Source organism: Corapipo altera, unplaced genomic scaffold (assembly GCF_003945725.1).
Source record: "Corapipo altera isolate COAL_440 unplaced genomic scaffold, ASM394572v1 23b, whole genome shotgun sequence".
NCBI lineage: Eukaryota > Metazoa > Chordata > Aves > Passeriformes > Pipridae > Corapipo > Corapipo altera.
Genome location: NW_020884885.1, coordinates 9614694 through 9639028, shown reverse-complemented (window position 1 = coordinate 9639028; position 24335 = coordinate 9614694). Strand labels below are relative to the sequence as shown.

At 39.9% G+C, this 24335-nt stretch overlaps 1 protein-coding gene across 1 annotated transcript in view; it reads right to left on the bottom strand.

Moving 5' to 3' along the window:
- CUNH11orf49 (chromosome unknown C11orf49 homolog) overlaps positions 1 to 24335 on the bottom strand; it is an 81610-nt gene that overhangs the window by 51170 nt on the left and 6105 nt on the right. Inside the window, exons 2-3 of the mRNA XM_027641982.1 lie at positions 19799 to 19901; positions 3333 to 3463 (exon numbers count right to left, since the gene is read on the bottom strand). Of these exons, the coding sequence (XP_027497783.1) occupies positions 3333 to 3463; positions 19799 to 19901 (234 nt within the window). The remainder of the gene's footprint in view (positions 1 to 3332; positions 3464 to 19798; positions 19902 to 24335) is intronic.

Here is a 24335-nt window from a genome sequence, read left to right as displayed (position 1 = left end):
GGTGCTATATCTAAGGTATCAAACAACAACTATTTTTGCTGGAAGAAGTTTTAAATTGGGGGGGGGGGCAGTGCAAAGAAAGAAAAAAGAGAAAAGCTGTTGAAAAGCAAAAAGAAAGCTGGGGCTCTAGGAAAAAAAGTGCCAATGGTTCTGACTGAGCTTTCTGTTCACTTCTCAATACATCAGGCCTGGAACAAGTTTCTCAGTGCAAAATTTCTCTAATTGGCTGGAAAGCATTTAAGGAAAAATCTTTTTAATTAAAAACAGAGAACCAACAAGACATGAAAGCCATGGGGGCTGGGAGAGGCATATGTTGACCTTATGAAGCTTCACAGCAGAACTCTGCAGGCGCTGGTTAAATTGAGAAAGCACAGTTTTAATTAAAGAGTCCTGAGGAACAGACAATTCAAAAGAGCAGGTCAGCTAGATTCCAAGAGGTCAATTTAAGCGTAAGCAGAGGCAAAACAAGACTTCTGGCCATTTTGCCTTCCTCTGGGAGAAATCTGTTGCTAACTGATCATTATGCTCTCTGCTTCTCAATACAAACACTAGCTATCCTCTAACCACCTCTATGGCTGTTGCATATCATTGTACATGTTAAATGAGGGCACAAAGGGTTACAGAGAATGGGGTTACATCAGGCTGGCATCTGGTCACTAGCAGGGTTCCACAAGGCTCCATCCTCAGCCCAGTTCTCTTCAACATCTTCATTAATGACCTGGACGCAGGACTCAAAGGAAGTAAGTTTGCTGACAACACTAAACTGGGAGGAGTTGTCAACTCCCTCAGGGGCAGAGAAGCCCTGTAAGAGACCTTGTCAAATTAAAGATGGGCAATCACCAGCCATATGAAGTTTAACAAGGGCAAGTGCCAGATTCTGCACCTGGGATGGGGCAACTCTGATTGTGTGTATAGACTAGGGAATGACAGGCTGGAGAGCAGTACTGTGGAAAGGGACCTGGGGGTCATGGTCGATGGCAAGGTGAATATGAGTCAACAGTGCCCTGATAGCCAGAAAGGCCAACTATGTCCTGGGGGGCATCAGGGGTCCCACCCACGGGAGACAGTCCTCCACAAACTTCTCCAGCATGGCACCCTCCCAAAGGCTGCAGCTCTTCACAAACTGCGCCAGTATGTGCCCCTTCCATGGGGTACAGTCTTTCAAGAATACAGTGCTTCAGCTTGGAGCAAGGAGCTCCTCCATGGAGTCAGTCACAAGTCCTGCCAGCAAAGCTACTCCAGCATGGGCTCCTCTTGCCACAGGTCCACACGTCCTTCCACAAGCCTGCTCCAGCATGGGTTTCCCATGCAGTCACAGTCAAAGAAAGAAATCCAGGCCTAGTCTATGTCTGAGTGTGGTAATAACCATATTTCACCCAACATGTTGCACAGGTTCAGTTTCTTATTCAATTAGTTCAGTTTTTAAATGGCCATGAATGTTATGAGTTCCCCTAAACACAAGTATAACAGAAAAAATTCCTTAGCAAATAAAACTGAAATGAAAAAAAAAAAATCAAGGTTCTAGTCAGTAATTACTGCTAGAGAATCAGAGAAATTGGTTTAAGTAGATGAAAATATTGACAGCAACTTCTCCAAAGTGACGTATTTCTGTCTCTAGTTAATGTAAAAAGAAAATGCATATAAATGTATAAATATGCAGATAAACATGCCATATTTGCTCAGACTAAAAAGTTAAGCTACTGGACTTTCAGGTCAGAAAAATACACATTGAACTCTTTTAAGGCCCCAACCAGAGCACAGTAACATCAACCTGAGCTTTTGCTCCTGCGCTCACCCTTTCTCTTCCAAGTACCTTGGCGATTACATTTTCTTCCACGACCTTTTTCATACTTACATAAAACTACTAAAAGAGAAGGGAGATGTTGTGTAGTTAAAACCTTTCAGTTCTTTCCAACAAATCCAGGTGCCCTTCATCTGGCTGAAGTCAGATGCTAGATAAATGATGAAAACTTGCACTGGAAGTACTGCAGTGGGTACTTTCCGTTAGATAAGTTTCTTCTCAATTTGTCAATAAGGTTTACCACTAACATTTGCAGTTTCGGTGGATGACTTTTAACTAGCATCTCTAACTCTCCTACAGAAATATGTTCTAGGAGTCTACACTTCATGTTTCTTGACCCGATCTCAAATCACATAGGTCCTCATTAAAATTAGTATCATACGATTAGCCTGAAATGTTTAAAATATTATCCCTGAACTAAAGCAAATGATTTATAACATAACAAAGTTCCTATCACTGGGAAGAAGGTGTTACAGACAGCATAGTCAGTTACTTCAGAAGTTAATTACAGATTTTGTCATGTTGAACTATGATTGTTTAATTTCCAAAGATCTAAATGGCATATGTCAAAAAAGTCTTTATTCACAGTTTTGCAAACTCTGTTCATCATAAATAGAAGTGTTGCAAAGCCTAGCCAGAAGGTGAGTTTTTATCTATATTTAACAGACAGTTCTAGTCTTTCCTGCAAGAAGAAATGAGGCTGAATAGCCTGCAAAAAAAAGAAACCCCATCAACATTCATATTTGTACAGCAACTTTAGTGTATTTGCTTAAAATAGTAAATTAAAAAGTAAAGCAAAACGTAATTTTAGTTGCATGAAGTTACATGACTTTATTTTGAACTCTGGCCAGTTCTGTAATACCTAATATACAGAGTGCAGTATAAGAATAACAAGACATGATAGTACAGTGCTGAATAGTTATTTTGCCATTGGAGCTTTTTATGTGTGGGTAGGGTTGCAGAAGAGGTCACACAGTTGTTAGTGGTCCCCCTTCCACAGCCATCAAGATTTTGCACAATCACCTAGGAGCTGTGGCAGGACTAGTTCAGGCACAGCTCAGGTGGCAGCGTTTACCACCCCACAGCCCAACACCGCTACAACCAACCTCCTGCAGGGCTCCTAAACAAAGCACTCAGTTACCTCAACTGTCTGATAATCTCAGCTCCTCCTTCCTCCATGCTCCACATATAATATTCTAACCACCTCTGGGTCCCAAACACCAGTCCCCAGCACATATTTTTTCCTATCCATCCCGATGCATAGGCCCATAGGTGTCCTCCCTCTGATCCATTGTTGCTTGACATGCTGTTCTCTAACAGAAGAAGCACCGGCAACAAGGTGCTCCTACACTATTTTATTCCGGGAGCATTTTTTAACCATTCCACAGGGAACTTAGATGGTGTCTCCCTACCGACAATGTTAGAACATTAGAACACAGTGTGAAGTGTCACTATTTGTACTGCATTAATAGCCTAGCTAATGATTTTATTGTCAAGGTAACAGGACAGCAGCAGATGCTGGAATACTTGCCTCCGTTTTTCCCCACTGTTCGGAAACACCTCCAGAAGGTCCGAAGAAAAGATGCCCTGTTATGAGGGGTGGCTTGAACAAAGCTGAACTCACGGAATAAGATGTGTGTTCCTTGTCTCACACTGTTAAAACTGTGGAGATAAAGTCAAAACAAAAACATTAGAAAGCTGAACTAACATGAATGTTCTGGGAACAGCTAGAACAGTAGTAAGGAAACCACTGGCCCTTACATTTTGTGAAACCAAATCTCCAAAGCTTATACCCATCTGTTCTCTGGAGAGAAGACTATTTGCAAAAACCACACATTGAAATTTAATTATAGGAATTAGAGGTTTGTGAAAATAAAATTCATTCTAAAGAATTCCAGCAAGGGGTGTCCAAGAGACACTTATTTGAAAACAATCCATTGGAAAAATGGCTGGTCAAAAGTAACTGTTGTTTATCTGACCAGAAGATGCCCTTTCTTTTAGTACCATTTGAACTTCACTGCTATTCTCATTACAGTTTTCTGTAAAGCCACAAAAAAAAAAAAAAATCCTCTTTAACAGAAGCCTCAAGATTTCATTTCTAGGTTACTGAAAGTTGACAGTATTGGATATCTAAAACTTACTGCAGTTGTCATGAAAAGATGACTGACACATTTCTAAACAACACTTTCCATTAGTGCATTTTGAAAAGAGTAGGTGGTCAATGTCAATTTGACACTCACATTTTTGTATTTTAGAATAAATTTCTAAAATATGAGCTGTAAGCACTTTAGGCTAACTTATTACAGCAAACATTTGTCTTACAAAGGTTTCTCTGAAGTACAAGAAGTTCTCCTTTGGGCATGGTAAAGCTCAAGATGCAAGAACAAAAGAAATGCAAATACAAACATTATATACCAAAAGGTATAATGACAGGGTTGCCTCAAAGATAGATTTTGTGCATTCTGCTCTGCATCATGCAAGTGGGACAAAGCTTTGAAACACTCCAGAGAGATCATTAAAAACATTCACTTGGGACAGCAGCTTAACTCCCCGCATAGGAGAGAATTAATGCAAAGATACAAGTTTACTTTCATCACAGCATATCCTCTCCATAGGTAGCATCTCCACAACAGACAAAATCTGGTGGTCAGTGAACCCTCTCAGTTTGCAATTTTAAATCACCTCTTTAAATATAAATAGCTTAAATCACTTTATCCTTCATAGTACAGAAAAGGGTCTCAGACTTGAAAGAGAATTATACCAGACAGAGATGAGCAAAATTTTAAGTCACATATCGACTGAGGCTGTGTGTGTGTTCCTGTGTGTTTATGTGGAGAGAAGCCAATTCAGTTTTTACAAAAGGAATCATAATTTCTCATTTTTAACATCCTGGTTCTCAAACACATGTGAGCAAGTGCAAATTTCTTGTCATGTGTTGAATAGTACAGAACACAGTTTCTAGCTCACCTGCCCAGAAGGAAATGCAACTCAAATAAGTACAATTACCTTGCGATTAAGAAACACTCATGATTCTTGAATCCTGGAATTAGGAGAACTCTTTCTATAAATATCATGGACAAATACAGTATTTCATATTTATGAAGCATTCTTCATGCACCACTGCTGTATGGTGCCATTGTCACAAGAGATTAAATAAATAAATCATGTGCCAGATCAAAATATGCCAAAATCACATGACTATCATTGCAAGTAAAGAGTATTCATTACAAAGTGCTGTAGCTCACTGCCTTAAAGTGAGTTCAGAGTAAGGGAAAGTAACTTGCAAAAGGTCCCACAAGATGCCTGTGACAAAGCTAGAAATGGAATTTCAGATCTTCTCATCCCAAACCACAGCCTGTAAGATTTTTTTTCATTTCTGATTTGCATTGTTTTGCTGATGATTTGACAGGCTGATGGAGAAAAGGATACAAATGAAAAGGAAGAAACTTGGTGTAATAGGAGAAGGCAGCTTTCAGAAAGATAACATATATAAGGGAGACATTTTAGAAGAGAAAGAAGATGAAGGCACAATGATACAATTACATGCACCAAATTATCCTGCTCAGAACAACTACAGAACATGCAATTTCTGGAAGCAGATTCTGGCACAACTGTAATGGAAAGGTCCAGACATGAAGCTAACATACTATTAATTCACAGCAGACAGCCCTACTATATTACTCCTTATTTCTAATAAGTGAAAATTCAAGTCACTAATATTTTCAGAATGGGATGGCTCTAAACCTACCAGGCAGAAGGCTATGATATCATTTGTTGTTGCTTACTCAGTTAAAAGAGTGGGTGGATATGTTGGAACGTCAGCACACCTGGATGTGCTGACAGCCAAGTGCCGCCAGCTAGTTGAGTAAAAGAGGATTTTGTTTAACTAAACAATGGAAAAATTTTTCCCGAAAAGCTCAAGTCTGCAAGCACAGGAGTCAGAATTTTATCCCAGTTAAGATGCTACATTTCAAACACCCCACTTTATAAATTCCTTTTTCTAAGCTGTAAAAGTTCAGCTCAAAGGAGCCAGCCTGTGATGGAGCTATCCAGCAAGCAGCCCAATAGCAAGTCAACAGATCTATTCACGGGCAGGGTCAAGATCTCTACAAGGGACAGGAACAGTATACATTTTGAACAAAATATATGTTGAAATTCCTTTATCATGGGTAGATGAGCAGTACCAAAATAACGTGGCCACTTTTTCTTTTAACATCTGCCCACAAGTGAAGTTACTATCAATGTGGCAAGCTTACAGGTAAACTCTTCTGGAAGAAAAAGACATTATGACAACCTAAAGCCATTACAAGTATTCCAACAGCAGGTAGGGAGTATGACCAACACCTTGCCTATGACTTTTATATACATGAGAACAGATGTCTTCTCCAGTTCCTCTCACTGAACAATTGACATCGCTAGCAAGGTTAGGGGGCCAGAGCTTATCAGCACATTTGCAGGAGAAAGACTTAGGAACAAACCAGGGTATCTCAACAAGTTATTACTTTGCCCTCAACCATTTAGAAACAGGTTTGTGAACTCAGAAGCAGGGAAAATAATTTTTCAGTTCCCTGGTTAACTTTTTTCTCCCCTTTAGGCATTTAGTGCAGTCATCTGCAAGAGATTCCTTCCAGAGGAAAGCTTTTGACAACTCTGCAAATCTCCAAGCCTCCTATTGCAAACTTAATGGTTGCTCCAGTCCTCTACACTACCAGTAAATAGAGTAGGTAAATTACAACATTAACAAACAGTTACTAATCATGTTATTTTATATGTCTTGCTGAAACCAAGACTACAAATTGAACTGAATGTTCATTAGTTAGCAGCAGTTTTACTGTGAACACTCATACTTCACACAAGAATTGTTACGCAACTGCATACTCCACTAACAAAACAGCTTTTCCCATTCACTTGGGAGAATATCCTGGAGATAGATGAGAGAAGAATAATGCAAGGTTCTCACTTGATGGGAAGTTCTAAAGAAATTGTTACAGTAGGGACTTCAAGATATTTACCTCCTCACTCCTTTCCTTTACATGCCCCAAAGCAGGCAAATCACAAAACAGTCTCTTCCAATGCCACTGCTGAGAAAGCTGTGTCTTGCAGCACACCCAGACTGTGCTTGTGGGATGGCACATGCACATGAGAGGAAGAAAGAAGTTTTGGGAGAGGACTGTGATAAAACAGCCCTAGCTCTCAAATGGCTATGCTGGGAACTCTAGCACTCAGGTGCTTTTCTGTACAGAGCTGCTTTCATAAGGCTTTGTCTTTTGTGTAATTACATTTCGGCAACCTGCCAGAGTTCAGAAACTTTCAAGCACTCTTTTCAAACCTTTGGACTTCTAAATAGATTGTAAAAGTCCCAGGATGCTATGGTAACATCCCAATTGAAACCCACTACAGCAGTTAGCCTCTGCCTGCTGAACTCGAGCAAAGCCAAATACACACAAAGCAGAGAAAGCCTCAAGTCCTCAAGAAGGACAGAAGAGCTTGCCAGGACCCTGCTGTCCCCCTAGCAGGTCCCACCTTTGGTTACCATGCAAAGATCTGAATGAGCTTGCAGGATCCCTCCTCTACTAAATGGAAAACAAGGAACAATGACCATTAGTCCTTATCTTATAGCATTACTGCTTGTATTTTCTATCAAGAGCATGAAGAAGGAAGGAAATCACTTTGAAGGCTTATGCTGCTTCTTCAGCATGAACAATTTACACACACAACTTTCCTCCCCAATTACACAGGTGTCTAAGTCATTAAAACAGAGTGTCCTAGGCAAAAAATAAGGTAATCTCAAATGCAAAGTTGCCATCAAAGGCTGTGTCTAGACTGATCAAAACGTGTGGACAGAAACACTGCAGAGGATGTGCTGTCAACATGCGCATCCTAGGGTTTGTTTTCTCACAAAACAGGCTCTAGACTAGCTCTAGTCTGGTCCCAAGGACTGAATGCTCATTTGCAGTAGGAACACATCTTCCAGTTTAGCTCCATCTGAAAGGAAGCCAGGTCATGAGCTCCAAGACTGCTTCAGGGTGTGAACTAAAGCACAGTAAGTAGGGATAATCAGGAGTATTAGGATTAGAGACTATAGTACAATGGGTAACAAAGAACTAGCTCTAGCAATAGAAAATAATGAAATACAAAAGGATTTAAATCCCAGGTCATATCTGTTGTTAAATCACTCATCCACACAAAGCATCCCCAAATGACCAATCACACTTACCCCAAGGCTGTGCTCTGAAATAGCAAAGTGAAGTTTACCTTGTCTGGAAGGAGTCCTGAGAGGGAACACTTAAAACTGTAGGCAGCACTGGGGAAAAAAAAATTCACTGATGTGCAGATTAAATTACTGCTGTACTAATGTAGTTTAAGATCATTCTATTCTTCACCTATTGGTTTAAGTGTGTTACATTATTTGCAATATTCAGACGAATCATTGGACTGTTTCTGTAGCTATCCCTCAGAAGGTAGCATAGGACCATTAGCATTCCTCAATTCAAAGCTCTTATATCAAGTGGTTTTTAAAATTCCATAGAAATTAGAGCTTGGGACAATGAAGTCAGCCTCAAGGAAATCACCCTCTTCCTCTAATAAAATTATCAGTGCTTTTTAGGCACTTCCTCCAAAATGCGTTAGGAGCGTTATGACAAAACAGATGCTAAAAGTTATTCCTGATGACTGGCTTTAAGGATCTGGTTTTTTTAACTACCAGGCAGATAAGAAATCATTAACACTCAAAATTTTGGCAAGACTGGGTAATGTAACACTGCAAACACAGAGACTGGATTTTTTGAGATCCTTTCTGTCTCACCCGGTCAAGTTTATTTCCCCTGAAGGGTGTGGAAAGACAGAAAGGAGTGACACAAATTTTAATTATGTGTTTTCAGACTTTTTGGTATAGGCTCAGGAATCTCTGTATTCATAGCAGAGTTAATACAGGTGGTACAGGGATTATCCCATGTACTGGGATAAAGGACATTAACCACACCACCTGTGACACAGCTCAGAGTAGGCAGTGAACAAGCTTTCTTATGTTGCTTTGTAGCAAATCAAACCCTCTGAGACCAGTCTACAGATTTTGGAGATGGAAAGGATTAAGGGAGTTGCTATGCTTGCTTGTTAATACCCAGAAACCCTTTATCTTTTTTAGATAATTTTTCCTGTGCTAGGTCAGTAATTTAACACCTTAAGCTAAAATGACCATACTGTGTCATTAGCCCAGGATTTATATATAAAAAAAAAATTAAAAAAGGCAAACGGGGGGGGCGAGAATCTGTAAAAACAGAGGCCTTTTGATCAGTGCAGCATCCTGCAGTTTGCTGTAACTCAAGCTGACCATTCTTACAGAGTAGGAATTAAGGACTCCCCCTGCCAGGCAGGGCCCTATTAAAACACAATAGCTGTTTGAAAAGGGTAAGCAAGCTGATATGGATATAATAGGCCACATATTGGGGCCCTTTTCTACTGTGAAATAAAGCTTCTTCTCAGAGTTATGAGCTGGGAAGCCTAGTATTCAAGAAGATGGGAAAGGGCATACAATGGAAGATGGTAAATAACCCTGCAGAAGTCCTCCAAGGTGCTTAAGGGAAAAGAAGCCTTCACAGATAAGCATCAATCAACCATGACTAGTTCTTTCAGTCTGATCAGGTACTATTTCAGACTACATGGTGTTTCAGCGAGTCTGCAAAGGTCTCACTGGTATAAAGAGAGATTAAGTTTTTACAGTAGAAAACTGTGTGAGTTGCACATCATAGAAACAGCTGCATGAACACCATTATAACTATTTTTTATGGAGATTACTGCAAGTTGCTACTCAGCTTCCCTCAAAAACCCCTGCCTTTTTTTCCCCAAATCTAAAATATATATACAAATATATATATATAAACAATAAAACAATCCAGAAGTATAACTACCCACAGAAAACTGCTAACTCTCCAGCTAATGTATTTGGTATTTGTTCAAACTGGTCCAACTTGACATTTGGGGGGAAGAAGAATTACATTCCTTACTGAACCACCCTATAACCCTCTATATTCTGAGGGTATGGAATATTCAAGTCCTCAATAAGCTTCATTATCATACAGCCATGATCTCCATTCTTTGTCTTCCTTTATTAACCAACAAGTATTTCTGCCCTCTCTGTCATGCTGGGGAATTCATTCACTAGCTGCAAGATGCTACAGAAACCACACAGTGAACCTGTGGCAAGGGTGAGATTTTACAAAGACAAAAAACACTATTAAAAACCCAAGCAACACAAGGTAGTGTTCAGATTTCCTCTAACCTAACAGCAGTTCTGAAAGTAGCTATGGAATTGACATTGGCTGGAGATGGATTTTGGTATCAAAATGTCAATGTCCACCAAAAGAGGAGTATGGATTTGAAAATTATTGAATAACTGCACCCATCTTGATCTGCTAAGATCAAACTGTAATGCCAAACGAAGACAAACTGACTCCTCAAAGTCAAGACCAAAGTATAAGCATATGGAAGGGCCTCCTTGCTTCATTCTGCTTGTAGTCTCCTGTATCTCCTATTGTAGGACAGTTCCATGTTTTATAAATTAGACTTTTAGTAATTTTAAAAGGTAGCAGCACAATCAGGTTATGACTGGGATGATCCATGAAATACTGAAATATAACTCCATAACTGTTCCAAAGAGGTTCAATACTGGTGCCATGCATACAGATCCCATATTTGTTCATTTCAATCTTGGTTTGACTGGAGAATTTCAGAAGAAGAAAAAAATTTACAACTAATACTCTTTCACCTATTCCATTACCTTGGCAAGAACTATAGCACATCAAAGACTGAGCAGCTTCCAATATTTCCATCATGGCAACAAATGAACCTTGCCAAAATTCCTTAGTATAGATGAAGCTACCTCATTTGACATTACTGCTAACTCCGCATTTAAAGGTCGCTTAGCTAAACCATTCTGTGCTCACCACAACTGCTTGGCTACAGCACTGACCAGCTACAGTTTGTCTAATTCATTTGAAGATACACAATAGGATTAATTTTGTAGGACATGAGGTTACTGCAAGTCTCTAAAGCTAATGTATTCTGGGATTTGTATGGGTTCAACACAGCGCAGCAAAATCTCGGGTTCTCCGAAGACATCCAGATTTCTAGAAACTAAACCTGTTTGTTTGCTTGTTTTTAAAGAGAAGAAAGATAAACCATGTTTTTAAAATGCATTTTTCAGGCTTGCAAGACTTTCAGCGGTTTGCTATTCATGGAGATGCAGACATAGTTAAGGGATTTTATCCTGTAAAGGATAAGGAATCCTATTATGGGATCTTATCACATCCCATTGCTGCAGGCATTTGCTGATTTTTACAGCTTGATATATCCAATTTAGGAGAAATTTTACATTTGTTGGCCTTGTCCACAGTGGAACACATAGCAAGGCAATTAGAAATGCTCCTCAAGACTTTCTGAGACACAACATTTTGCAGTCTAAGAATAAATACAAAAGTCCTTCTAACAACACAAAACAAACAAACAAACAAAACACAACAAAAAACCAATCTCAACTTCAGTTTTGGTCCACCTTTCCTTAAAGATATTTCTGGGAAAAATAAAGTGTTCTTCAAACTTAAATTACTTTATTCCAGTTTAATAGAAAGTCTTATAAGCTCAGACAGATGGAAGCCAAGAACTCCGAAATTGATCTCCTACACACATAAAGTAGGCCAGACCCATGCCAAAGAGCTTCATTAAAACAAGAACTAAACCATGTGAGTAAGTAATACAAAGAGAGTTATAGCTATTGATGAAGTTATCGTGCATCCAACAGTGATCCTCTTACAGCTTGAGACACCAAAGGTTTATTGGAAGAAACAGTATGTTGAAAAAAGATACAGTCCTAACAGAAAATGATAAAACTATGTCTTGTATTTCTTAAGACTAATTTAAAAACCCCATACGTAATACGGAAAAAAACATTGATGTGTACCAAACTTCTACTTTGTTAGGTTTTTCCAAAGCTGCTATTCTCTTGTGCATTTCTACTTAATTCCAGTTGCCAATTTCACATTGCTAAAACAGTTTTCTTCAAAACATTTACAGAAGCTGCAGTAAATCCAATCCTTGCAGCACATGAGCAAGCATGAAGTGAGATTACTGCTTTATATACACACTGCAGATTGTATGCAAAAGACTGTAAATAGTCCCACTACATCTGTTGTGAATATATCAATATTTATTTTTCTCATCTTTTCCTATATATTCCAACAGTGACTCAGTGAGCAGAGCTAAGCAGTTTTCCAGAATGATGGAGAAAGATGCATGCCAAACAGTGATGTCAGCACTGCATACCTGTTTTGCATCATGGTAAGCTCTACTACAGACCTTTCCTCGGTGGAAGATGGACAATATAAGATTGTCAGAGTTCACCAATTCTGACTTGAGGGCTTTTTTACTTTTGCAAGGACACAAACAAAACCACAGCAGAGATATGTGATAAGAAACGTAAGATATTAAAAAAAGCAGACTAACAGAGAGAATAAAACTAAACAAAAGACCCTGTGGCATCCCAAAAAGGATGTGATAAGCACTACAAAATACCCAATGGATGAAATGAGTTATGGTAAAATAACCACAAAGAGAACATATAAAGAAGGCTCATTAAAGATTTTCTTAGGAACAGCAATGACTTCCATATCTATTCTGTTGTACTGCCAAATGCAGACAGTGGGATGGACTGGGAAGTAGAAAAACTTAATCAAAAATGCACATAACAAAGAAAAATTTCTTCTCTATTACTTTCTAATTGAGATCAGACAAATCAATTTTCAGCAAAACCTCGGATTTTGTCCTTTCTCCTCTCTCCCTAAGTTATCCAGACTTGTTTAGTAATCATAAAATCATAGAATGCTTTGAGTTGGAAGGGATCTTAAAGATCAGGGCTGAGGCATCCACAACTTCTCTGGGCAAGCACTTCCATTGCCTCACCACCCTCACAGTAAAGAATTTTTTCCTAATATCTAATCTAAACCCACCCTCCTTCAGTTTGAAGTCATTCCCCCTTGCCCTGCCACTACATGCCTTTGCAAAAAGTTATTCTCCACCTTTCTTATAGGCTTCCTTAAGATACTGGAAGGATGCAATAAAATCACCCCAAAGCCTTCTCTTCTCCTGGTTGAACAATCCCAAAACTCTTAGCCCTTCCCCATAGGAGAGCTGCTCCATCCCTCTAATCATCTAAGTGGCCTGCTCTGGAGTTGCTCCATGTCCTTCCTGTGCTGGGGACCCCAGAACTGGGTGCAGTACTCCACTGGGATCTCACTAGAGCAGAGCAGAGCAGAGGGGCAGAATCACCTCTCTCATCCTGCTGGCCACACTGCTTTGGATGCAGCCCAGGACAGATTTGTCTTTCTGAGCTGCAAGTGCACATTGCTGGGTCATGTCCAGCTGCTCATCCACCAGCACCCCAAGACTTTTTTAGCAGGGCTACTCATGACCTACTCATCCCTCAGCCTGTATAAATTCATACATTTGAAGTCACAAAAGTCTGATTTTAACTCCCAGCTGGGATCACCTATACATCTCCAAATTTGCACTAGTAACATCAGCAACTATGACAAAAAACAATAAAAAAATGGAAGCATAAATAGAATTATGCAATAATAATCACAGAATCACAGAATATTCTGAGTTGGAAGGGACCCACAAGGATCATCGAGTCCAACTCCTAGTCTGGCACAGGAACATCCCCAAGAGTCACACCATGTACCTGAGAGTATCATCCAAATACTTCTAGAACTCTGGCAGCCTTGGTGCTGTGACCACTTCCACAGGGAGCCTGTTCCAGCACCTAACCACCCCTCTGGGTGAAGACCTCTTTCTAATATCCAACCTAAACCTCCCCTGACACAAATTCAGTAATAATTACAAACTAAAACCAGCCAGAGGATAGTACATTCAACTCTAGTCCAGAGAAAAATCACAGACACAGTTAGATACATAAAGTCTAAGTGCTTGTACCATTTGCCACATTATTGGACTTCAGCTTTTGGAAAATGTCAAGCTTTTTTTTCCTCCAGTATTGTTAGCCATCAACACTGCCTATATGCAACTGGCTTTACCTAAAGAAAACTCAGCTCCATGGCAAATGTGTTGCCTTTCAATCTTCAAGGCTGTAAGAATGAATACAAACATACCCAACTACATAAGGTCTCCATAAAGTAGTTAGCCCACTTCTGCTGAAACTGTTCTGACAAAGACTACAAATAAATACGTAATTTCTGTGATGTAAAGGAATAGGGAAGAAGTGGGCAAAGACTGCACCACTACACCAGTGAATACATACTAGGAGCATCATAATCTGATCACACTGCACATGGAAGTTTTGATTGCCTCTCTTCAAGGAGCAAGAGCACAGTGCAGCTCAAGTCAGTTTGTAAGTGAAGAGTTATCTATGGATAACTACCCTGTGCTGACAAGATGCTGATATCAAGTGCTAACATACATATGGTATGGCAAATCCTCTAGATTTTTCTGTCACCAAAACAATATGGTAAGTTTCCTGAGTGGAGTATATTACCACATACAGCATCACTGGCAAATACTGTCTTTAAAGTTCAATTTTATGTTAGTCCTTTGCTACAAGTCTTCCAAGACAGTCCTGCTCACTAAAGAGACTCCTTACATTTTTATCCCCCCTGTATTTCTTTGCAAGGTAGTATCTACTGAGTATCTACTGACCTGTAAGATTCTCAAGTACATGAGAAGAAAATACTACATATTCTAATATGTTGGCAACATGTACAAACTACAGTGTGAATCAGTGTGTTATTGCCATTAATATATGCATTTTTTCCAGCTGTTTACTCAACAGTAGTCATCCCAATCAGCATATCTGTCAGGTTAGGACCTGTTGCAATGTTTGTTACAAAGAAACAACTCTGGGAAAAATCAGGAATTCATAGATCCTGTCTGTCATATGAAAATCCCAATGCTGTTTCTGCTGTCAAGCAATTTTGTAACTAAAAACATCCCACTTCAGGTGACAGATCTACAGATTCCAGCCAAAATTCACATAATTTAAATCATAAATAAAGTGATTTATCCACAATCCCCAGATCTCCCATAGCTCTCATATAAAATGCATACTCCACGCACAGTAGACAGAGGGTATTGAAATCCCACTTCTAATATGGGCTGGGGAAACTTAGATTACAAGGAAGAGAGTTTGCTCTTCTGACAACTCTTCTCTGTAGAGGTAAGACTGGAATGCAACAAAGGGACTTTAACAGAAAGGCTTTGTGCCCATTAGCAACACTCTTAGTGGAAAAATATGCAATTATTTGTAGGTTCCCCAGAAAGATTTATCAACAAATTCAGTCCTGCAAATCCATGTACTGTGTGGAGAGGAACTTTGAAAATGTCTCTCTCATAGCAATTTATTCACATTAGCTGCAAAATCTACTCCTCAGAGCTTCTGGCATGAGTGCTGTGTCTGAGTTCATATATTCATCCTCTTTCCACTGATAACTGAAGAGCAAAGGAACGGCAGACAGCAGTCTTATGCAGTGCCCTAGGGATCAAGGAATCCCAAGTAAAAGCCTGTCAGGAACCATCAAGCACATTATCCCAGCTGAGATTTTCAGCCTAAAGGGCAGCTCCACAGCTAGGTCATTGACAGCAGCAGCTTGATACCGATCACATGGCTCAGTGCAGTCTTGCATTTAGTGTAACAATTTTGTCTTTTTTTTCTCCAAAGCAGAAGACATGTAGGAATCTTGAGAGTATCTGAGAAACACATTAAATGTTTTTGTTGTTGTTGTTTTTTTTTTGCAATTGCTCACAAGATTATATCAGGGAGAATATGAATATTTTATGTAATATCCTAAAAGTATTGTTACCTCCCAGATGCTACTGATTCGGTCAAAACACACAGAACTAACATTTTAACACTCAAAAAACCCAACAACCAATGCCCCTCCCCCAAACAGTCATACCGAAAAATTCTAATGAATGGCTCCATCTCTCAGAAAGGGAATCTGGCACAACTTGTCAAAGCCCTAAGGACCTTCTCACTACTGTTTTTGCTGCTTGTACTATAATCGTACAAAGCACAGAGACGACACTCTACAATGCTCAGTGCTGTAAAGTACATGCAGTACAATATCACTTCTGTCTTGAAGAGCTTACACTATCCTTGCAAACAAGACAAAACAAGTTACTCTGAAAAGGGGAAAGATGCAGAGCAGATGATAGCAAGATGACGATGATGATAAGGCCTACATACACAGATGCAAAGAAAAAAGAAAATCGATGGCTCTAAGCTAGCTCGAAGAATCTCTCCTCTTTATAAGCAGATAATTCAGCTTATTTCCAGTTGCCAATTAAGGTTGTCTTCAGTGAGTGGCTTAGTTCTCATGGGCATCCCATCTGTCTTGTGCCTGGCCCTTCCCCCCTCTCTCCTCCCCCAAGGGTACTGAGACTTTTTTAAAGAGGACGACACTGTTTATTCTACAGATTTATTTATGTAATGTTGTATAGCAATAAAGGATTGAAAAAGTCAAAAGTTTTTCTGATACCAAAGCCTGTGTCTTTGCCACAGAAAGCCAAGGGAACAGTATCATATTTGTCCCTAAAAAAAAGAGTTGAACGAATTGTTCCAGCTAATCCAGACAGCAAGAGAAAATGAGGTAGTTGCTACTTCTCACCGTGACAGCATCTTCCTACCCAAGGATCCCAAATTATATAGCACTGGCAGTCCTGTTACTCCAAAAAAAGCAAATGTTCTGTTTGTAAAACAGGGCTCTACACAGTGCAGGGATGGTCTTTTGAACTGCCAGGCACACAGCAGATCTAAAAGTGGTATCTGACCCCCAAGCTCCTCAAACACACACATCTTAAATGCCTTCTCAGATGAATACTGTTAAACTGTGGCACAGGATCCAGCAGGGGCATTCAAGTTAGATCCAGCAGAAACTGTTTCTGCAGTTCATTTGTATTTGGTTTATCAAAGAAGCAATGGAAGTGATGCGAAAAAGAGTTTCCTGACCAAAGTAAGTTATCTCTGGTTTTATTTCTGAGCTTTCCAAAGAGTCTTGAACAGAGTAGCATATCTACCTGCATGCTGGAAGAAAAAGTCTCAGGCAAAAGGTTATTCTAGAAGAAAAGCAAAATTTACTAGTAGGAAGTATCTTTGTCAATTTTGTTTCGCTGTTTCTTCCAGCTGAAGTGAAAAAAAAGACACACAGACTGCCTTTAAGATCCCAGAAAATATAAAGTGGGATGCTATGCACATTCCCTCTGCGTGATCAAATGCATTAACGTGGGGGCCCTGTTTTTCTTCAGTACAGGAAAGACCAAGAAAACAGGATGATAAATAATGTATAGGAGGGACATGTCCCTTTAAGATATGTTGGTACAGACATTAGGGTGGAAGAAGTAAAGCAGCACTAGTGTGTAAATACACAGAAGGCTTTCAAGAGTCTGTATTTCATAGAGATTCAAAGGCAGAGCAGAGACTTCTCAGGCTTGTAATGAACAAATACCAGTAGCATTTCAGCATACCTAAAAAGTAAAGATCAGTCCTAAGAGAGGCATAATTCTACTTGTTTAGCTAAAATATGTGGATTAATTGGCAGAAGGGTGATTGATCCCTACTCCTGTAAGGGTCAGGAGTGAGTCAGATGAGGGGAGGTTCAAGGTACTCCCAAGATTGAAAGCAGATGTCCACATGATTGGGACAAACGAACAATAGAATATAGTGGGAGAAAAAACTATCCTCGAAGACTAAAACTGTCCTGGAAGGAAAAGTGTAGAGATGAAGGCCAGCCCTCGGCAATCAGCAATCCCAGTGCAAGGTGGTGGATAGCAGTGAAACACTTATCCAATTTAATTTCTCAGAAACAACTGGAAACACTCATTTCCAGCAAAACACTTACTGCTTGATCCATACAGAGCTACGTGACAATGTAATTTTCAGTTCTGAAATTTCACCCAGGTAAACTAAGCCCCAACAAAATTTTCTTAATTGCCCAGAAAAATAATGGTTGTAACTGGCTCAAAAACTTGAAGTAACTCATGGTAAGGTGGGGCATTGCAATGCATGAGGGAAAGGCCATGGTTGATCTTCAGTGGTGAATCCAGCAGGAGAGATCCATGGAACACCACTCTATTGAAAAGTGTGCCCTCTGAGAGGAGTTTGGAGAATACCTAACATCCCTCCTTGACAGACTAACATAATTTCTGAAAGGTTACAGATGTCATTAATTTATCCCATGCACACTTAAAAAAAACCATGTTACTTGCTTGGACCTGCCTGCTAGCTTTCTAAACCTTAGGCTTGGTCTCTAATCTTAAGTGAGCATAAATAGGGAAAGGACATTGTGAAAAACTGGATGCCCTAATATTAAGTCCCTTCACCTCAAATCACTGCAGCATACCTCCAAACGTGCACATTCCAATACTCTTCCTTAGAAAAACCCGGAACAAGAAAAACACTGGGAGAGTGCCCACAAACCTTCTGGAGTCTCACAAGTTATCTTTGAGTTTGAAGACACTGAGATTAAAGATCAAGCTTATTTGCTTGGGAGAGCAGCGTAGCCTTCAAAGCACAGCCTGAACAAACACTGACAGTTGAGAGAATGAACAGAAATCTGTTGGGCAGTGAGGGTTCACCACTAAGCCCTGGGAGACAGAACATATGACACTTCTATAATAGGAAGCTTTGCATTCTGAGTCTACCTACACCCATATTTCCTATCATTTATTCTCCACTTCTAATGAAGAATCCCACATTTTAAATCTTCACAGCTCTCCATGTTACTAAGCCTATTTGTGCTTTGGTTCAGGGACACAGTTTGATCTGCTAAACTTCAGACATATTATAAAAGAAAAAAAAAAAAGAAAAAAGAGAATGACTGGTTCTATATTACAGAGAGAATGAACATGCAGCCTTTTCCTGTCTTTCATGAAATCAGAAACTCCACAAAACACTCACTGTGAACAAAAAGCCATTGTAAAAAAATCGTATTTTTGAAAATAAATGGGAAAAACAAGATCTCCAGCACCTAATCAGAGGGTTGTGCTCTATGGTGACAGTTTTGTTTATTATAGTGGTCTTGAATTACTGTTTATTCTTTCAAAGGTAGAAGAGGAACAGGAAGTAAAAAGAAGATGGTCATCACATCAAGATGAAGAAATACTACAGAGAAGCACTGTGAACAGTTTCACTGCGTGGAAGACCTCTTGGTCATCATTTAATTTTTTAAGTATATATGATCAGAAGGTTAAAAAAAGGCCCCGAAGCGTCATCTTGAAATTAGATGCAAACAAAATCCAATCTGGAGAGATGCCTGAACGACAATTTCAGCTGGGTATTTCAGAGCCACTTTGCCTTCAACTCTGCTAAAGAAATCCTGTTGGTGGGTGGAGGTCACTGTAGTCACACTCTTTATCTTAACCTCTTGTTTACTGACTATCTGCTCAGCTGACTAATGTTAGTATTACTTTCTGTGGACAGAAAGCACACAGCTTTTCCCTCAACAACCTTTTTGCTAATTAGTAAGAAGAGATTATCTGTGCTTATGCTCAGTATTTAAGGACTTATGGTGGTTTTAAGCGAGGAAGAGGCATTCTATTAAAGCATTCAATAGGACAACAATCACACAAGGAGAAAAACAGTTCAAATTCATACACAGAAAAAGAAAGAATGAGTGCTGCTGAAACCAGTATCTCCTTTTGATACTAATAGTCCTGATTAAGACAAGCAGAATTTGATTTTCTGTCAAAATGTTTTTAAAAGCTCTGCTCCCCAAAGTGATTGCTTCACATGAATGTTTGTAATAGAAAAGGTACTGAACTGTAAGAAACCCATGCACGTTTCTGAAACATGCTCGGGCAGCCCTTGGCTAACCCAGTGAAATCCAGCATTCACAACATAATCAGCATGTGTCCAGTTCCATTCTCCATGTACCCTGTCTTTTTCCAAATGCCCCCCTCAGGGTGGTCCTATTGGCAGTGTCCTGATGTACTTACTATTCAGTGAAGAACCTGGCAATGCCATAGTGACTAATATCTTCTCTGTTCTCCAGCAGCTGGCTCACTGCATCCTCCATGTATGTGAGGACATGTCTTTGAGCTGCAAATAAAAGACAATAAGAGACAGAAGTTAGAATACAAGGAGTCTGCAAAGCCCAGAGCCAGACAAGCCCAGTTGTGCTGGGCTTTATACAAGCCAATAAGCATTTGTTCCCTCAATTAGAGAGTAGAGGTTTCTTTCTCCCAGATATGGATAGCAAAATTCCTAACCTAAATCCTGCTTTTCTTTCTGGCTACACAGTTAGTCATTAGCAATGCTGACCCTTTTTTAGAATCCCCTGAGATTCTGGTATTGAAGGGAGAGGATAAGAAGTTGTGAGACTGCTTCACTGGAATATGCTCACTCAGGAGGAGTTCCTGATCTGTGTTCGGAGTCACAGCCATCTTTATAAAGAGATCATCGAAGATGTTTTGATGGGGCTGTTGCAAAGCTTTGGGTGTTCCCTGCCCTTCCCTCTTTACCAAAGCCAAGTAGCTCTAAGGTTGTTCTGTAAAGGTTTTTTCCTAAAGGTGGAAATAAAAGTACATCTGTTTCCAAAAAAGCATCCGTGAATGTGGCAGGTGGGGAACAGGTCTCAATGCCAAGAGAGATTTATATTGCTCAACAGTCAGTCTCAAATTACTGCCTAGGCCAAACATGAGGGAATTTCAGAAGTGGTGGATCTGCCACCACCCAACCACAGAATGCCACTCACTTTATAAGACTCCTGAGTAAAGGCAGTTCAGTAAAACACAAACTGTTTTGCTGCTTCTATAGGGGCAGACTACAAATCAAGCACTTGCCAGGGAGGAAGCAGCACAGATTTGCCACTGAGCCCCTTTGATGTTTTTGGCTAGAAACCAAGTTGGAGCAACAAAGAGCCAAGTCTGAGGTGATGTGCCAGCACCAAGCAGTAGACTTTCCAAATCTACAAGTTCGACGATCAGAAGGCAAGTTACAACGAACCCAGGAAAATCATTCCTAACCTGGAAAGCACACAAACCCTGTTCCCAAAGCACACAGCTCCATCTTAAACATGTATGCTACTGCATCTTTGCAAGTAGTGTCGTGTCCTAAAAAGAGCAGGAGAAACCCCTTAGGGAATATAGGAAAGGCAAGGGCTGTTCTTGCTCCATGCCAATCTGCTCCAGACTCAGCAGCATCATCCTCTCACCAGCAACTGGCCAACCTCAGACCCACACAAATATTCTTCAAACCATTTTAATTTGTGCTTAATATCCTGGTAAGCATCAAGGCTGCACCACTTGATACACACCATGGAAGTGCCTTTCATCTTAGTGTGGGGCAGGTGGACTTCAAGAGGGGCCCGGAAATGATTATTCCCAGTGGATACAGTGATTAAAAGTATGTATGAATATTGATTGCTATCAGGGGATTTCTCTGCCTGGAACACTTTTCAGGACAATGGTAAAATTGGTTAAGCACACCCTGGAAAATACCTTGCAGCTGATAGCAAAATGGTGAGCCAAAGGTTTAAAGATATTATCTGGCACTAAAAGATATAGGGTGTAGCTTTATTTAATTATTTTAATGTGAAGGAATAAATTTAATTTATGTGAGTGATTAAAGAAAAATAGCTCTGCGCACCTGTGTCCCCTGAGGGAAGAATGAGTCGTGCAGCTCAGTCATAGGCTCAAGATAGCAGCAACTGTGTAACTTTACTTCAGCCCATCCTTCCTCCCTCCCCCTTATGCAGTCCATCTTACACTCAGCAAGGGTGTTCCCAGGCCCCTCTTGAGCTGTCAGTGGTACCAGATCAAGCCAGGAAATGGTACTGGCAGACAGGCTTCCTCTCATCTCAGCCTGCACTAAACCTCTGCTCAACAGCAAAACCATTCTCAAAACTTTCCGTGGAAGTATACACTCCTTTCATAGAATAGCCCCTATCAATGAACCATATTTCTGCTATTTTGCTTCTTTAGAGTCATAAACCTCTCTCCTAAAAACCTGTTGGAACAGACAGGCATGGTCCCACAGTGCTACACAGCACAGTGTAAGCTGACCTCTATAACACTTTTGAATCTGCTCCTGGAGAATAAATTAACTTTCAACATAGAATTTTAGACATTTCTATCACATTTCAAAATGTACAGAAATACATATAGGTCACTAGTAAATACAGTAGCTGGTAAAAGAGTATTTCTGTTCAGCTTTTTGTTGCACAACCTAAGGATCCGGGCAAAGAGCTTCTCTCCCTATTTCCCAGAAGGTGGGTAGAGTTGTAGGGGAGGGAAAAAATCTGTGACCAGAGAAGCCGAAAGAAAATAGCACTTGCAATCTTCTGAGAAGTCCCCTCTTTGTCTCTTTGGCTGCTGTGCTGTTTTCCAGGTAGCACTGTTCACACTGCCAAACCAAATTCCAGCTCTGGCTTCCTGTTCACTGACTACCCAGTTCCATGGAACAATGCAAGTAGTAAGTTTTATAACCCAACTAACTCTACCCTACACAGAAAAGTCAAACAAAATGTAATTTGCAGGCAGGTTTTAGCAGGCCAGAGAGGCAAAATAAAGTGCCAGGAGTCTGGTTATAGCAAAAGAATAGTTCCTTAATTTATACAAATGGTACTTTCCACAACAAACACTGGAACCATACAGGAGCATTAACTATTTATGCAAGCATAGTCAAAAATCTGTGGGGTTCTGTGTAAAATAAATGAGATGAGTCATATCTTTTAATACTTTTTGAAAATTCAGGGATAATGATGTATTGGTATGCATATTGCTCATATTTTTGAGGCCCACTTTGCAATAATAAGGCAGCAAGTCCAAATCAGAATGTAAAGCCCAAATAGTCACACCACTGTGCTGTTACAGCTTCTTGTCTCTAATAATTTTCTTCCTAACAGAACTCCAGTATACTGCAGCTTCCACACAGGAGGTAATACATCAGGGCATCATCCTCAGCATTTATTTGTTTATGGCTTATTGTAACAAAAACTCCTTAATCATACAAAACTTTCCAATGTAACCCATATTTTGCAAACTCTACTGTGGAATCACAGGCAACTACCACAGTCACTAAGTAAGCGTGCCTGCCTCACTCACTTGGTAGGTGCTACTCTTTGCTCTCAGATTTAAGAACTAACAGGCAGCTTTCACAGAGGGATCTGACAGAATAAGTTCACAGAGGAGCTTTCAGGCAGGCAGCCCATAACCTGATGTTAAGTAAACACCTTTGAGCAGAACATCCTAATTCTTATCACTAAACCACTAGCACTGATGTTACACTTGGAGCCTCTGTCCAATCAGTAGCAACATGCACAGTACAGCTCCTCCCAAGCTGGCTCCTGCAGCACTGAAAAGAATGGCCTCTGATGGTGTTACCACCTCATTCACGTGCTCACATCCCACCATCACTCACATGCCCAATGTTTAAAATGAATTTTGGAATGAATGTACTTTTGGCTCAGAACCAAATTCAGGGCTGAGCAGTGGCTGTTCAATTCAAGCTTGACCAGACCAAGTCATACAAATCTCCTCCAGCTTACAAGCAAAAGGCACAATGAGGATTACATCCACAGTCAATCCACAATCTCACTGAACTTCTCTACAACAGATTAGACAATCACAACTAATTCCATTTAGCCATAACCACACCAAGTAATTTTGCACACATATTTAAAATAGTAAAAAGAGTCTTTTTATAAGACACCAAATTACTTGTTTCAATCTACTTGTGAGAAGAAAAAATCCACTAATTCATATGTTTTATCACAAATGTGGTAAGAACAAGCATTGATATTTTGAAAGTCTTGAAGGAAAATTTAATGCAAATAATATCGCTACATAAAACAGAATACATGGACCGAAATTCTCGAAGACAGAAATTCAGTAGGAAGGAAGGAAATACATGTCACCTTTAAGTCATGATACTGCATATATGTAATGGTTTTATTATCAGCAGTGCTCAGGAATGGAGAGGATTAAGACCTTGGAATTGCCACAGTACTGTTTGCATCAGTTATGTGATACTTACTTCAGCACACATTGGCAACTTCATCACATTAACCATACTGGTTTTGCATATTAGTTTCCCAGTTTCACAACTTAGATGCAATCCCTAATGCTACATTGATAATAAGCTTCTTCTTCCAACAAGACTGAGTTTCCTAAAGACAGAGATGAAAAACTGAAGGTTAGTATACCAGCACACTTACCAAGAAGTGATGCTGCCTGTCATACTTGAAAGGAATAGCAAAATATCTGATGACCAGAAGATGAAATTAAAAATCACAGCAGATAATGCAAATTAAAAATAAAGTGTGCCAAATCATGGATAGAAGTAGCTCTGCAGCATTTAACATCCTGCTTTGCTGAGGCTGCTGAGCTTTTTGGGCTGGAAGTCAGCTTAAAGAAGACAGAAGTTTTCTATCAACCTGCACCTCAGGAAGTCTTCCATCATCCCCATATCACCATTGGTGAATCAGAGCTCAAATCAGTCCAGCAGTTTAATTACCTAGGTAACCTCATCTCC